General features: G+C 37.3%; 1 protein-coding gene across 1 annotated transcript in view; it reads right to left on the bottom strand.

The window, feature by feature from the left end:
- Positions 1-17,964, bottom strand: part of PLXNA2 (plexin A2) — a 449,635-nt gene that overhangs the window by 68,204 nt on the left and 363,467 nt on the right. The window contains exons 16-19 of the mRNA XM_034414337.3: positions 14,830-14,997; positions 12,358-12,451; positions 4,795-5,034; positions 2,900-3,043 (exon numbers count right to left, since the gene is read on the bottom strand). Coding sequence (XP_034270228.1) covers positions 2,900-3,043; positions 4,795-5,034; positions 12,358-12,451; positions 14,830-14,997 — 646 coding nt within the window. The remainder of the gene's footprint in view (positions 1-2,899; positions 3,044-4,794; positions 5,035-12,357; positions 12,452-14,829; positions 14,998-17,964) is intronic.

Genomic DNA, 17,964 nt, shown 5'->3' with positions numbered 1-17,964 from the left:
AGATTAATTTGGAATAAAAGCAGTCACTTGGAAAGATGACATTTACACCAAGAAATGGTATGGATGCTGGGAATAGGACTGGCAATGAAAAGGAACACTTCTGTTGCATAAATCCTTCCATTTGTTTACTTGGGAGTTAACACATGGATGAAACTGTTAATTTTTGTCCAGTAGCTGACTTAAAAAAAGAAAAGAAAAGAAAGAAACATAGTTTTAGGCACTGGAGCCTGAGGTATTACTGCTGTTCTGGAAATAATTCCCAAAATTCTAAATACGCTTTTAAAAGTCATAAAACACTACTCATTTGCTAAGTTGTAGATAAGACCTTGCAAGTAACATCCCCATAGAAAGAAAGGTCACATACTTCTTGAAACACAGCAAAGCCTTTGAGTTACAACATATTTGTTATCCTTGCACTATTTCCCACATTCCTTTGATTACATGATAACTTCATTTGACTTTCATAACGTAAGTTTTCAGTTTTCTTTTATAAACCAGAATATATGAGAATAAGAATTTCATTGACAAAGGAACGTAGAGGGAAAGTATAGAAGGCAAAGAAAGAACAAAAGAATAAATGGAAGAGCAAGACTGGGGGAGATTGTTAGGGTTGTCAAATAATAAACTGGCGTGCACTTTATAGATGTTTGGTACAAGTGTTTATGATATATAAATCATAGTATTGGACAAATAATGTGAAAACTGACCCAGATTTCATAATTTAATCGTTTGCTATATTTACATTTAAATATACATTTTAATATGTGAATAGGTGGACTTGACTATGCTTTTGGTTTCATCAGATTCTACAGAAGGGAAGCTTGATATAATAAATGTACCTTTTTGTTATATTTTGATTCAGTTCAGTTTAGAAGGTAAATCTGGAGAAAATTATCAGTAGTCAAAGCTTCACGTAAGCTGTGCTAAACTTCAGAGATTGCCTGTCTAATCTCCATTTATGTTGTGCACAGATGACGGTGTCTCATATGGAGAAAGCTGCATTAATTTCCCAGTGCTTCCACTTTTATTTTTAAGGAAAATAATTATGTGCTTTATAAAGTAACCCAAGGCATGTCCACATAAATATTTTGCTAAAGTCAAGACTATCAGGGGCAAAAGCAGAAAAAAAAATCTTATGTAATTAATTACAACTGGACATCATTTTGGAGATATGAAATGACTTCAAATGACTTCTTAAAAAATTACAATTCTTGTAAAGTCCTCACAGCTTTAAAAGCAGACAGTTCACTAACTGAAGAAAAGCATTCACTTGCAAATGTGCAATGCCAGAAGTGCCTCTAAAAGAACAATCTACGCATGGCTCTTGACTATCTTGATGGTAAAGAGGAAACTAGCAAGCTCCAGCAAAATCGTTGAGAACAAGATGAGTATGCCCCTCACAACAATGCTGCATTGAATGTAAATGGTGTGAATGAATAAGTGCTTAAGCAAATAAGAGTACACATAGCATAGCACAGCCTTTGGTAGCAAATAACCATATATCCATGATCTATCTCTACAACAAATATCAGTGCCAGTTGTGCATCATCTGTTCTGACATTGTTATTGAAATAAAAAAGACTAGCTATTGAAATGAAGCCTATTCACTTACAAGCCGAAGATAGAAGTTAAATTTTCACAACAAACCACTTGCACATTGCTAAAGAAACAATACAAATCTGTCCAAGAGATCATCACAGCTTTAGCTCAGCTTGGGATAGACTTTATTTTTTAAAACCATACCTTCTTATTTGTCATAAATATTTACCATTCCTAAACACGAAGAGAACTGCATGCAAGCCATCATTAAAATGAGCCAATATGAAGGTGAGACCATTTGGATCTGCTGATATTTTTGGTGCTGGAGAGCTTGAAGATGAAAAGATCTCCCCACTTCCCCCCCCCCAAAAAAAGGTCTATAACAATGCTACTAATATTCTTCAGCTTTTAGCTTTTTTTCCCCTTGTGTGATGTGGTGCTTAAGATCTTAGATAGAAGTGGAAAGACTACTGTTAGCCAAAATAAATGAATGAATGAACGAATGAATAGGGTGTTTTTAAGCAGATTACTTTTTCAGCCCATTTTATCCCACATTTGCTGTTACAGAGAAATTTGGGGAATTGCTGTATGTCACCTTAAGTGATTGGAGAAGAGATGGGATATACATCTCACAAATAAAGACATATCTCATTTGTTCTGCAAAATATCCAGGGTAATTTTCTCTTACAGATCTGGCAGCAAGCTGATCTTGCCTTCAACTATAGCTTCCATCAGCATGAACTGAGATAAAGTATGCTGGAGACTTTTGCACCCACTGAGATACTCTGCTGCCTACCAAAGCTCTTGCCACAATAAAAGTAGTTAGGCTCAAAGGTGTGACAGCTCTTTTTGTCTTTCAATAGCTGCAGGGTTTTGTGTTTGCCAATGAGGAGTTCAGAGTTACAGGTGTTGTAACCATTATTGTTTTATATACATGCATACTGTGCCAGTATGTGCTTGGATAATAGGTGTATGTATGCACAAGTGACAAACACAAGTGACAAACACATGATGCTGAAAATATTTCAACGTATTTCTTTCTGATATTGTATATTTACATGTGTAAATTAATGGTAGTTAATTAGCCCTTTGGTATAATCATATGATCAGATTCATGCATTTATTTGAGCCATTTTTATACTGGTCCTGAATTAAAAACACTTGTGAATGGCAAATAAAGACATTACATTTTGAGAAAATTAGTGATATTGGAGATTCTTATCTTCTTTTTAATCAAAGAAGTCCCCCCACCCCCACTCCTTGAATGAGAGCTACCAGTAGTTTGGGAATGGGCGTCAACTCTGACATTTGAAAAGTAGAAAAGACAAAAGGGAGAAAAATCTTGATTCTTGAAGCTCACCATAACTTTGTGTTGCCCGGTGAGATTTGGAGGTTCACAAAGTAATTGTGTCTCAGAGATGGTGACAGTGCAGGGAGTTTCTCCAATCAAAACAGTATAATTCAGCTTTGCTCCACCCGATGCAGGTGGACACAGATTTTTACCCTAGGGAAAAGCAAAAAGACAATGTTTTATGAAACTTTAGCTAATGTCTCAGCTTTTCTATGATTCAACATATATCCCACAGTGTCATACACATCCTAAACATTGATGCATACTTATTTTTAAAAAAGCTGCAACTGTAATGCATATTTGAATAAGAAATTGTATAACTGAGAGAGCAGAAACTTCCTAATGTATTCAAATTTATATTTAGTGTGCATGTGTTAAATTTTTGGTATTCAGTATTACATTTATCACAATTGGGGTAGGAACCACCATGAAAAATGCCTGCTATCCCTTTACTATTGTCCTTTTCTTTTCCATTTACATATCAAAACCAATATGCTATTTAATTGAGGAAACCATAACTGACAGCTAAGAGGCAATTGAAAAATCAGGGGCAGTTCATGGAAACAGCAGTAAGTGCAAGAAGTAATCTTGAGAAGGTGAAAAATAAGATGAAGAAAATTAGTCTTTCCTTGCCTGTGATTAAAATGAGTGCTACTTAGTACATGACTGGCATAGTCATGAACTAGCATGATAAAATACATTTACTATTCCAGCCAAGCATATAATATCAAAATGCACCTATATTTCACTAGCAATCCAAATTCAGATATGGATAAGGAACCATCTGAACACGTCTATCCATTGCACAGCTTCTCCTATTCCATTGGTATTGTGTTACATTAGGAAAAGAGAAACAGTTGCTTGATATGAAAGAAAAGGCTTCACTGACGTTTCAGTGGTACAGAAGGCTATCACACATCACGTACAAAAATAAAACTTTTCACATCAGCACTAAACATGTGAAAGTGGAGACGATATGTTAAATACTGGGAGTGAGACATTGTTAATATAATATTGAACTTTAAATCTGATGTAGGTTTGGTTCTCAAAATGCAGTATTGTAAAGTACCGGCAAATAAAAGTGCAGAGTGGTTACATTTATCTTCACAAGAAAGGAATAAAGTATTTGACGGACGGACATATCAGTAAGAGTATCTAAAATGTTTTAAAATGTTCTTAACAATTAGATGCTAGGCCCAGTTTATTAAACTTTTGTTTTGATATATAAAGCTCAGAGTTTAGCCCAGGATTACATGTTACGCAAAGGAAAACCTGACTATATGTAGCGGAGATATATCAATTTATAGATTCCTACAATTGTAAACTCCTATGTGATAGAAACGTACATGTCAAACAAAATGTTTTGTGATGTATTTTGTATAGTTAGAAGGGGAAATGTAGGCAACAGGGGGAAGGGTACAGCCTGCAATATATACATCAAATATCTTGAGTTATATACTTGTGTTAAATATTCGGCTGCAAATACATAAGAGGTTTGCATTACTACATCAATTGGTTGGGGGTTTTTTTGTTGTTGTTTTTTTGTGAGTTTCTACAAATGCCTATGAAGGGAATAAAGGAGTGACAGCAAAGAGAGCATTTCAAGTTTATTTTTCAAGTTTACTAAAGAAATTCAAATCAACCCCTCTCCCAAATATTTGTGTGAAATCAAAATCCCACAAGTTTCCAAGACAAAATTTGCAGATTTGTGATATTTGCAGAGTTTATGATTTTAAACATGCAGATATAATCTTCTTATATACAGTAACTATAAACAATACAGAAAATTTACAGGTTAATATAAGAAACGGGAACAAGATTTTACATGTAGGACAATACTTTTTCCAGAGTAGATCTGAATTTGTGTATGTAAATAAGTGTCCTGGATTGTGTCGTCACTTTACCTTCAGGATAATGGGTGATCCTGGCTTTTGGTCCAAGATGCCAGTAGAACTCAACAGTTCAAAGGTAGGGTTTGGATAATAAATAAATTTGGTGTCATTATAAATCAGTAAAGATTGAACATTGTTAAAGATGAATCCAATTTCATCAGGTCTTTCAACAGCATCCAGACCTGGTCGGTACTGTGATGTAAGTGAAGGAGCCAGGCAAGTGAGGGTGGTAGTATTCACGACTTTACAAACCTGGAAGAACAGAATTAAGGCAGGGTTATACCTTGAATTAAATACTTTTCAATTATTGCCACATCATGATTCCATCTTAATTAGTTTGGCAAGACTCAAGTATCAAATCTTTTTCCAAACCATGTGATAACTTGTTCTGTCAACAAGTTATCACATGGAAGGAAGAACATTCTGTGAGAATGACTCTAGAGGTGAAATATAAGCTTTTCATTTCCTTTTGTTTATTACCATATTTTAAAAATACCCTATCTATACAGAAAACAACCAATAGACATCCATGATGCTGGAAAGCTGGATAGAGCTTTTAGTACACAAGAAATAATCAGTGTTATAGGGAATCTGAAATAGTTCTTTTTATTAAAAATGGATTATAGGTTTTGTCAGAATGATAGCTGGAAATGATACCAGATTCTGGGGTTGGAAGACAAATTTTTATTGAAATAGCACATATCCTTTAATTAGATAGACTACAATCTGATAATAACTTATTTGTGGTCACCTGTGAATTTTATGACTGTATGATAATACATCAGATCTATTCTGCTATCTACATCTTTCTCTTATGTTTGTATAAATATACAACTATTTTGGATCAATACTGTATATTAGAAGATGTGGCAACTTGTGAAATGTGCAATGAACCTGCCACAATTGAGTTCTTATACTTCAAAATTACCACAGTGTCATTGAAAATAAAATGAAGCACTACACAGGAAAAGAAATCAATGCTTCACATTTGTGTTTACAGGTCAGTGAAGATCATGTTAGCAAACCTTCACAAGATATCATACTTACTAGCATGATATTCCCAGCATCAAGAGAATAGAAATGGGGTTTTGAATAACCTAAACTGCTTATATAGATTTCTCATACGCATTAAGAATGGGATCTAAGACTAAGACCAATTTAGTTATAAACATACACATGCAGACTATAAAGGTAATAATACATTCAAGTTAAAGGAGACCCTTCCTTCCTTCCTTCCTTCCTTCCTTCCTTCCTTCCTTCCTTCCTTCCTTCCTTCCTTCCTTCCTTCCTTCCTTCCTCCCTCCCTCCCTCCCTCCCTCCCTCCCTCCCTTCCTTTTCTTTCATCACCAAGATTTCTTAATATTCAATTTTGCAACTACCATGATTGTTGGATGAGCAGGAAAAAAACAGCCAGGAAAGTGATTGAAGCCTGGAAAATAAGCCCCTCATCACTCAATAGGAGTGCTGAATTACCACCAGCCTATCAAGTACTTAGGATGCGAGGGTTGGGCAGCACAAGCAAATGACAGATAATGATTTAAAAGCCTGTCATCAACACACACCAATCAACATCTAAAAAGCCACTTACAACAGGCGCTGTAAATACCACACACAGATCAGCACACATTCTGCTAGAGAGAAGTTCCCTGAAGATGGGCTCCAGCATGAGTCCAAAAGGTCGGAAGACAAAACCTCTGGTTCCAGTGATTGACCCATATTGGATCCTGCAACTTCTAAATTTCTTTGAAATTAATGAGATCAGAGTACAAATAACTGTATGTAGTCACTAATTTCACTGTTTCTGGTATAATATTGACAAAAGTACTGTGTTTTCCCAAAAATAAGACCATGTGTTATATTTTTTTGAACCCTGAAATAAGCACTTGGCCTTATTGCCATGCGTTCAAAAGCCCAATTGGGCTAATTATCAGGGGATGTCTTATTTTGGGGGAAACAGGGTAGGAAAATGGTTCAACAATTAATGTTCAAAAATAATAATCAGAAGCTTCATTGTTTTGTGTGAAAACTCACAACACACACACACACACACACACATTCACACACACACACACACACACATCATAATCATTATAAAAGTCCAGGGGTTGTCTAACCAAATATTCCAGCAGTGTGTCTTTATATGCTTTTCATCAATCTGACATCTTATTTTCTCATGTTCTTATTAATTAATATCCAATCCTATCAAAGAATCTATTTATCAGATCTGTATCCCAAATACTGCCAGTGACATGTCCTTGGATAAAGTTCTATTTCCATGTAGTAAAATGAAGCTGTTTCCTTGTAGAACAGCTCTGGAAGTTTCTAAAAGATCCAGAGAGTTTGATTTCTATATATTGTTCCAGATGTTTTGTAAAATGATATAATTCAGAAACATAAAACCTCCTAAACCATCACAATTTTAAGAAGCAAGAAGTATATATGCAGGTACATTTTTTGCTCTGCTTGAATTATAGCCAAGTCTTTGGATGGGAACTATGAGAAAGAGTCTTAAAACTTAAAACTGAATGGCAGTTCTTCTTCTATCAAGTTACATATTAAATTATATCTCCTCACTTGAAACCAACACTGAACCAACATAAAGCCCAAATATTAAATAAACAATAAGGCTTTAAAAATATGAAAATTATCAACTAGATTAAAAGTTGTGTTTATGAATGAAGTTAGACTACATGGCTGAAAGTTCACAATTGACATTTCTAATGTGTGGCTTTTATACAGTGGTATTCTTGAAAATACAGATATTTGCAGATCACAATTGATCATAAAATCGTTTTCCTCAATGTGAACCATTTGCATTTGTCTATTGACATACTTAGTTCTATATCTTGCTCTAGGAATTCATGTATATGTATATATATGAATCTCATGTATATACTCTCAGATTCGGGAAGGGCTGGCCTCTGACTGGGTATGTCCGGACGGGATGACTGAGGCAGGTCTTGAGAGTGTTATCTGGGGGGAGTTCGATCCTGTGGCTCCCGAGGACATGGACAGGGTCCTGGGATGGCTGAACGCGACCACATGTTTATTGGACCCGTGTCCCTCCTGGTTGGTACTGGCTTCCCGGGAGGTGACACGAGGCTTGCTCCAGAAGATTGTTAACGCTTCTTTGAGTGAGGGGGTCCTGCCGGCCACTTTGAAAGAAGCGGTTGTGAGGCCCCTCCTCAAGAAGCCTTCTCTGGATCCGGCTGTTTTGGCTAACTATCGTCCAGTCTCCAACCTTCGCTTCGTTGCGAGGGTTGTTGAGAGTGTGGTGGCGCAACAGCTTCCCCGGTACGTGGATGAAGCTGTCTATCTAGACCCGCTCCAGTCCGGCTTCCGGCCTGGGCACAGCATGGAAACGGCATTGGTCGCATTGGTGGATGATCTCTGGAGAGCCCGGGATAGGGGTTGCTCCTCTATCCTGGTCCTGTTAGACCTCTCAGTGGCTTTTGATACCATCGACCATGGTATCATGTTGCACCGGTTGGTGGGGTTGGGGGTGGGAGGCACCGTTCTGTGGTGGTTCTCCTCCTACCTCTCTGACCGGTCGCAATCTGTGTTGACAGGGGGGCAGCGGTCGACCCCGAGGTACCTTGCTTGTGGGGTGCCACAAGGGTCGGTCCTCTCGCCCCTTCTGTTCAACATTTATGTAAAGCCGCTGGGTGAGATCATCCGTGGCTTCGGGGTGGAGTTCCACCAGTACGCTGATGACACCCAGCTGTACATCTCCACCCCGGGCCACCCCAATGATGCCCTTGAAGTGATGTCCCAGTGCCTGGAGGCCGTGCGGGCCTGGATGGGGAGAAACAGGCTCCGACTCAACCCCTCCAAGACCGAGTGGCTGTGGCTTCCGGCGTCCCATTATAGCCAGCTGATGCCATCGCTGGCTATTGAGGGTGAATCACTCGCCCCCACGGAGAAGGCTCGTAACTTGGGCATCCTCCTGGATGCACGGCTGTCTTTAGAAGATCATTTGACGGCCGTGGCCAGGGGGGCTTTTTATCAGGTTCACCTGATACGCCAGTTGCGCCCCTTTCTAGATCGGGACTCCCTACGCACAGTCACTCAGGCACTCGTAACTTCCCGCCTGGACTACTGCAATGCTCTCTACATGGGACTCCCCCTAGGGTGCACCCGGAGGCTCCAGCTGGTCCAGAACGCGGCCGCGCGGGGGATTATGGGGGCGACGAGGCGCTCCCATGTGACACCTCTCCTGCGCGAGCTGCACTGGCTCCCGGTGGTCTTCCGGGTGCGCTTCAAGGTGTTGGTGACCACCTTTAAAGTGCTCCATGGCTCAGGGCCGGGGTATTTATGAGACCGCCTTCTGCCACCAATAGCCTCCCACCGGCCAGTACGCTCACACAGAGTGGGCCTCCTCAGGGTGCCGTCCTCCAGACAATGTTGGCTGGCGACCCCCAGGGGGAGAGCCTTCTCTGTGGCGGCGCCCACCCTCTGGAACAACCTCCCCCCAGAGATACGTACAATAACAGACCTCCGGATTTTTCGTCGGGCCCTGAAAACCCATTTATTTCAACTAGCTGGGCTGGCTTGAGTTAAATTTTAAACTGATTTTAAATTGGAATTGTTTTAATTACGGCCAAAATATTTAATTATTTTAAACAGTTTTTAGATTTTGTATGTCTTGTTTTTACTTTGGCTGTTCACCGCCCTGAGTCCTATATTGGAGAAGGGCAGTATAGAAATTTAAACAAATAAATAAATAAAATAAATAAATATGTACAGTATATGTATATGTGTGTATTTGTATCTATTTATATAAAAGCGAAATCCACTCACTCATCATGAAATCTCCAGAACGGTAAAGCATACAAACTTGAAATTTGGCACGTACATTCCTCTTGGCTTCTAGGTGCTTGCTATCAAAGGATTTTTCGAAATGACCATCAGATCATTAATATTTCATATACAATATATTCATATACAGTATATTAACAGGCTCTGATGCTAAGGAGTTATATATTCTACTCCCCCTCCTCACCTGAAAGGTTCCAACTGCCATTTGCCTCACATTCCATTACCTCAGGTCAAACTGGCAGATGTTCCACTCCTTCACTTAGGAGCGTCCTGGGGCTCCTTACAGTACTAAATGTCGCTACTTTACCAAAATGTCTACGCCTTCTACCTATGGAACTGTTTCCGGATTCAAGGCAGCAGAAGAGATATTCGTTATGAGTTTCAATCACCAACCACCACTGAGCCAATGGATTGTGAATCAAATTTCTCCTGCATAGTGTCCCAGCCTTAACTCACTTCTTACCCTGACCTCCTAGGTTCAGACGAATCTGTTTCTTCTACTGTAACACCAGTTAAAGGGAAAAGACTGTCTTTCTGCTGCCCAGAAGTACAATGGATGCTTCAAAATGACATCTTTTGGAGCCAGAGAAGTGAAGGAGGGAAATTTTATGCCAACATTCAAAGTGCAGGGGTAGGTCTATCACAGGATAGGGAGTATCGTGGTGGGATAGCAGCAGCCTTCATTTATCCAGATATACTTTGTTGGTGATGATGACATATATATTGATGCAACCACATTGAATCTGGATGGGATGACTGAATCAATGAAATACACCATCTAGGAAATCTTTCAGGCCCTTACGGTCAGAAAGTAATTGTGCCCTTACAATGAGATTATGTCTATTTCTACCCTCCTCCTTTTTTCTGCATATAGCTGCATATGTAGATTTCAAAATTTGCCCACAAAGGCTGAGTTTGATCTAAATGCTGACAAATATCTGAACAGCTGTGAAGGTTTTTTGTTAGTCACAAATGCATTTGTCATGGATCAGAGATACATTGTTTTGGCAATGGAAATACGACATAAATCACATTGCAATGTAAATCCTAGTTTGAATTGAAAAAAATCATTCAAGAATACAAACATTTAAAACAATAGTCTAAAATGGGAGTTTTAAAAAGATTTTATATAGAGGTAAATGTCAAGAAAGGGCATAGGTATATAAAAACTTGAACTGCTGCAGATCTGGATAGAAACAAATACACAGAACAGAAGCTATGTCACAGGATGGTGATGTAGAGAGATACATCTACAAGCTGGTCTGGGGCAGAGCCAATTTTACAATTAAAAAGTCTCTTCCATCACTTGCTTCTCTGAGGCTTTGATAGTTCTCCAGGATTGTTCTGTTCAAATGAAGCAGGTGTTCAGAAGGGTAGAGTCAGTAAAATATCACTACCATTGTTGTTGTTTTTCAACCTTGTTTACTTAGAGCATCTCTGCCTTCTGCTGCTGGCTTTTTGTGTGCCTCGGATGATGTATGGTGGGGCCCCACAATGACACAAGTACCATATGCTGTTATTGTTCCCTGTTAAATGCAGTTTCTCTATACAGTATGATAAGGCTCCATAGAATAAAATAAAATAAAAAAAACTCTTAAGGTTATCCATGATAAGGACTCTAAAACGGAATCTAACCAATGTAACATAAAATATAGCTGCTCATGCATTTTTAAGAACATTGGAGATTTAGGATGTAGGAATTATGAAAAGGCACAGGAGGTATGAACTCTCCCAGAGACCTCTCCCCTAATTTTTTATATCTCCTTCTATAAGCTATATTCTGCTTTAATCAGTTCACAAAGTTTAACTTTATTCCTGCCTTTATTATTTTTATAAACAACTGAACATATCTAATACTCCTTCCTCCACATATTTGCTTTGTTTTTCCCTTAACAACAATCCTGTGAGGTGGCTTGGGCTGATAGAGAATAACTGGCATCAATAGGGTGGAAGAGTAAAAAAAATGGCAGGATGATTGGTGTGGCATCAGAAAACAAGATCCACTGTTTTCATATATCTGTAGAAAGCTTAGCAGTAACTTCATAGGAAAGCAAGAATTTCCATCTCATATCGCAATAGCAATAGCACAATAGCACTGTGAATGTACCATTTCACAGTACTTTACAGCCATCTCTAAGCAGTTTACAGAATCAGCATATTGCCCCACAATCTGGATTCTTATTTTACCATCCTTGGAAGGATGGAAGGCTGAGTCAACCTTAAACCAGTGAGAATCGAATTGTTGGCAGTTGGCAGAATTAGCTTGCAATACTGCATTCTAGCCACTGCGCCACCATGGCTCCTTCCGCTGTAGCCAAAGTTATGTTAAATGCTATAATAAATTAGAATCAAATCCATATTAATAAAATACTTATTAGAATGAATTTTTATTATTATGAATGCAATTCTTAGGTCTCATTAACAAAATAAATCAGTGTTATATTTTATTTTTTATTTATTTTTATTTTATTTTATATTTACATTTCTATACCGCCCTTCTCCCGAAGGACTCAGGGCGGTGTACAGCCAAGATAAAACCCACAAATATAAAAGTTAAAAGCAAATTAAAAGTATTAAATAAATATTTAATGTATTAAATATTTATTAATTTATTAAATATTTGAATAACAATCCTTTCTTTTTCAAGAGATTAAAGATAGTTTTGAAAAACAACCAGCCTACAACTTGTATATCAGCCAAGATATATAACCATTGGGTTAAGAAAACGTTCAATCTTTGGTAAAAGCAGATACTTACATTGACAGATTCTTTGCCGTTGTACTTCACTCGAATTCTGGGCTCTTGTATAACATCCAGGTTGGACCCTGTAACAGTGACAGGTGTGTGGCCACTGAAGGAAAGCAGAAGTCTTTAGGTTAATGAAGCTAATATGTCAAGAGGAACTGGAGTTGAGCTCAGTGTCTATATTTCTGGTAAGTACAAATGTTGGTTCATCTCAATAAGACATTTTCTGTAGGTTGCCTAGGGTGACAGAGTGCATTAATACACAGTTGAGTGTATCAATATTCCATTGCTTTGACTCTATCTACAGTTGTTTCCCATAGTAATAGTTTTTTGGTTTCATCTGTGGGTAATTATTTTTCCATGTAAAATTATTTTCCCATTTTTTAGAGATGTTAACAATGGATGCTATGGAGCTAAAATGAGGCCAAACAAATAAAAAACATGGAGATCATTTCTTTGCTTCAAATCTTCTAGCTTAACACAATACAAGAACACTCATTTGAAAGTCACATTTTATTTCTAACCTTTAACATGGAAGATACGTTGGGAAGTGATGGATAGGAAATAGTTGAATGGAGAAGAACCAAACAAAATCAGCTGATATTAACAAGATTTATTTCTATTATGTCAATTCTGGGGTGATCTTTGAACATACTTTTGAATTTAGCCTCTCTAATTCCTAAGGAAGTATCTGCCTTGACTGTTGCTTCTGACTAAGGCTATTCTGAGTTTCTCCTATGATTAATTGAATGTGTATTAAAAATCTACCAGCCCTATTTAATCAATCTGCAGATTACTCCTTTCCCAGATATAAACTAGAGAAAACTAGGATGGAAAGCAGCTGTTGTCATTCAAATTGTTTTTGTTCTGCCTTATGTGCATCTAGAAAATTAGAACATTATTGACTACCTAATTAAATAGGAATGAGAAGTTATTAAACCATGTTAGTCTGTCTAATATATTCAAAATTGCAGGTTTAAAGCTTTAATATTCCAGTTTAAGATGTTCAGTTCCATTTTTTTCTTCAATAAGTTTTGAAGCTCACCACAATGCTTCTAAGGATTTTTAAAGCCAGTCTTGAATCTTCTAAGAAATCATCACTATCCATTTCTATAAGAAATATTTCCATTTCTCAGATGTCTGAGTATAAAGAGCTCACACTCACACTTCATCTTCTGTATGCCATATTGTATGCTAGTCAGAAAAAACTAATAGTGCAAAAACTGACCCAGGGTTTTAGAAAGCAGGTTGAGAACCGCTGCTCTAATGTTTTTTAGGAAGAAACCTTTAATGAGCAACTGTACATTTCTTCAGCAGATGGAAGTGATCATGGGGCTCCATTTGCTCTCCTAGAATCTTCACAGATTGCTATGGTGTAATTGCAGCTGAATTAGTAACTCTGATTTTTTAACTGGAGGGGGGGGGAGGGAGAAGAGATGCTTTCATTACCCTGCAACAATGCAGTGAGGACTGTGGATAGGAGACCCACTTATTTCAGGTACTTTGTCCTTTTGCAATAGATTGAAAAAGATTAAACATTTTCAAATAAGTTTTTATATCTACTTTTTTTTTTTGGCTTGACAAATGCAAATTATGTGATCATTTTACAAATATAATTCTTTAAATTGTCTAGACCTTTTGAACCCAGGAAATAAAGGGACTGGATATGCCATACTCCTTGAAGGATCAGGCCTTTATTCATAAATCTTCTGTATTTACACAGGTGGAATAAATCCTCTAGGAACTGTGAAGCTGGGTGCTGACAACTGAGAGGAAAGCAAATGAAGAGAATTATAAATTATACCTTTCTCTCACTGGAACTTGGCTGTGCTGTGCCAAGTCGCAGACTCTGTTTTCTTTTCTGTATTGAAGAGCAGTCTTAAACCAGAATTTATAAAGGCAGTGTTGATTCTAAAGTCATCACCCATAGTGACATGGTTTCAAAATTTGAACAAAGCTTTTGTTGAATTTTAAAAATGGTAATTGCTAAATATTTTTTTTCCTGCCATGCCCGTGAAATCTGTGCCCATCAAAATTGTACTTCGATGTATTGTTCTTGCAGGGATAAAGAACTTTCATTTATTGGAAGATATTTCATTTTCTTTGACAAGACAAAGCATTTTCAGCTGATTCTAGCTGGTAAATATTTTTTTGCAAAATGGCTTTTGGGGTGGCTCTGGATCATTGAAAATATTTATGAAGAAAAAATTGTACCATGCCTTTTAGATGTGCTCAGTAACAATAATGCCAAGTCTTTTCTGTCCAATTATTGTTTTGTTTGAATTATTGGGGAAAGAATAGGGAGTATCCTGACTAGAGGTGCATCCTAAATAGACACTAGTAAAACAAAGTGCAAAAATCATTTGGCTTTGAACAATGCTTTGAAATTTTCAATTTGGTTGAATTTCTATTTTCTGAAGAATTAATTGGACCCTGCTTCAAGTGATTTGTTTCTTGATGCAATTTTATAGGCAGTTTAGGTACCTGGCTATACTCCATTCAGGCTCAATCCGATGAACTTTTGGGTCATCAATGTATTCAAATTGTAATGTGCTCTCTAGCTGGGCCCGGTCCACACTAACAGAAACATGCACTGGTCCAAGACCATGGATAGAAGGTGCAGACACACACATAATCTCATTAATCGACCTCCTATAAAAGACAAAGCAATCTTTAATTAGAAGAAATACGAACAAAGAATAGCACCATTTATTGGCCACAATGGGAATCTTTGGGATTCATTCTAAAACAATTGAATGACTGTTTTAGTGAGATATGCTTTTTTAATAGATGTACTCTAGTATTTGATAGTCATGACCCACAAAAGCATGGATATTCATGTATTTTCAGCTGAAGTCATTTTTAATTCTGCATACAATAAGCATACCTCATTTAAAGTTTGGACTGTAATTAAATCATGATTAAAAATTCTGATGCTGCAGTTCTCATTTTTGGGAACATGTGGCAAGGCCCTGACTTTGCAACCTTGGAATTCACATCTGCTGAAGTATAAGTATACTGCCAAAATTTTGTTTTCTGAAAAAAAAACCTGGATGGAATAAATTCCATAATATGTATTAATTTCATTTATTTAAATTACAAATGTGTATGCCATCTATCCATAAATGACTTTGCATGGCTTACAATTAAAGATGTACAAAATATCAGTTTCGGAATGGAACATTCCAAAATAATACTGTAAAGCTTCATTTTGATTCCATGCTCTTCTACTGTTCTGGTAGTAATTTATTGCATCTGTGTGGTCTGGAGGAAAAACAGAACAGTATCTTTCTGAAAGCAACATTTTGCATTTCCATCTCTACTTCCAATATAAATATAAATATGTGTGTGTGTGTTTGTGTATTCATAGATGAGTTGGGTTGAGAGAGAGTGACTGGTCCAAAGTAACAAGTTGGCTTTCATGCATAAAGCAGCACTTGAACTCACAGTCTCCTAGTTTCTAATCTAGAGGTTTAACCACTAGACCAAACTGGCTCATATAAATATCTAAAACTCTAAAAAGCCTGAAGAAGAAGCCCTATAAAAGATCTCTCTCTCTCTCTCTCTCCCTCCCTCCCTCCCTCTCTCTCTCTCTCTCTCTCTCTCTCTCTCTCACACACACACACACACACACACACACACAAACACACACACACACACACACACACACACACACACTAGCTGGCTAGATCAAAAAAGCAAGATTATATCAATTTTGCCCAGTATCTTTAATGGTAATCTTGAGATAAATGACATAATCTTGAAAACTGCAAAAGAAATTCCAACCCTCATTTTTTAGTACATTAAAGTTGAGTTTCTTTGAATAATTTGAAATGCTTTTTCCCAGCTTTTTTGTCACATGAGCTGAGTTTCTATTTAAACTAATAATTGTGGTAGAATGCAATCTGGATCCACAGGAGGGAGGGGCTGCTTTCCAGAAAGCAAAGATACAATGGAATTTAGAAAATTTGGACTACAAGAAGAGGGTTAAAATGGCTCTTCCCTGGCAGTTCCCAGTGTATATTTATAGTTATACAGATCTGGTAAGATTCTGTCTATAGATGAAAATCTATAAAGAAAACTACTCAGAATTAGCTCCTCGTGTCATTTTTGGTTCTTGGGGCTGACATAGTGGCCTTCCTTTCTATTTTTCCTTCTAGACAAGAGAAACCCTCTCTAAATTATAAGATGAAGATCTGCCATGTCAACAGAAGCCTGTTCCATTTAGAAGATCTCACCAATCATAAGAATATGTGCATATTCATGTAGGAAAGACAAAGTTTGGATTATGCTGTATATATGTGCAAATATAAGAAAGGAAGGTTGGAGGATGGAGTAAATGTTTTTTACATCAATTATTTTCCTTTCTATTCAAAATCATCGTCAAAACTGTTTAATCCCAAGAGAAGAAAATATTAGGAAGCCTTGTGCTTTTTCCACTATGTATGTGCTCAGCAGGAGGTGGAGGGAGGGGGAGGTAATGCAAGAAAGGATAACAAATGGCAGGGGAAAAAATGAAGTTACTCAAATTTGAGTCTTCATCTCCCTTTCTTGAGTTCTATTTCTGGATATAATAATGGTGGCAAAAACAATAATTATATGGTACACTTAGTTTTGTTTACAGATACATTCCTGGTATGAAGATGAATAGTCAAAGAATGGAACATTGGTGATCCTTGCCTTTTTTTTAAAAAAAAGTGTTATAACTATCAATAATTACAATAATAAAATTGTGAACTACTTGAGTAAACAAATTAAATATACAATATAAGCTTCAATTTATGCTTAGTATTTGGCTCCTTTCGTTGGAATAAAGGAAGAACAAATAAGTTAAAATGTTTTATGGATTCTTTTGTTCAGGTTTCAGGCCAGATACTACAGAAATCTGGATCCTGATCTCCAATATCCTCACAAAATTTATAATCTTCTGATGTGTCCTTGGAACATACAAAGGTAAAGGTAAAGGTAAAGGTTCCCCTTGCACATATGTGCTAATCATTACTGACTCTAGGGGGCAGTGCTCATCTCTGTTTCAAAGCTGAAGAGCCAGTGTTGTCCAAAGACATCTCTGTGGTCATGTGGCTGGCATGACTAAATGCCAAAGGTGCACGGAACGCTGTTACCTTCCTACCAAAGGTCCCTATTTTTCTACTTGCATTTTTACATGCTTTCAAACTGCTAGGTTGGCAAAAGCTGGGACAAGTAATGGGAGCTCACCCTATTACGCAGCACTCGGGATTCGAATCGCTGAACTGCCGACTTTTCGATCGACAAGCTCAGCATCTTAGCCACTGAGCCACCACATCCCACCATATACAAAGGTAAAGTATCTAATAAGTGTTATATCCATGCAAACCTTAGGGATATGATAAGATTTTGTTACTGTATATCCCGAGTGTTTTGGATGGTGCTATATTTCTGAAATACTTTATTATAAGCATAGAGGATTTTGTACTACACTTTCCTAAATGGTTAAATGTTAAGTACAATATCTTGTGGTTATATGAAGAGAACTGGAATTGATATATTGTATTTGAAAAGGAAAAATAAATCCATCAGGGTCCAATTTTTTAAAAAATATCAGTCTGGGTTTTTTTGCCCAAAGGAACAAAAGGGAGT

This window comes from Pantherophis guttatus, chromosome 3, assembly GCF_059756535.1.
Source record: "Pantherophis guttatus breed Tessera chromosome 3, ASM5975653v1, whole genome shotgun sequence".
Classification (NCBI taxonomy): Eukaryota; Metazoa; Chordata; class Lepidosauria; order Squamata; family Colubridae; genus Pantherophis; species Pantherophis guttatus.
Note: the sequence above shows the minus strand (reverse complement) of the source record. Positions and strands in the feature narration are given on the sequence as shown.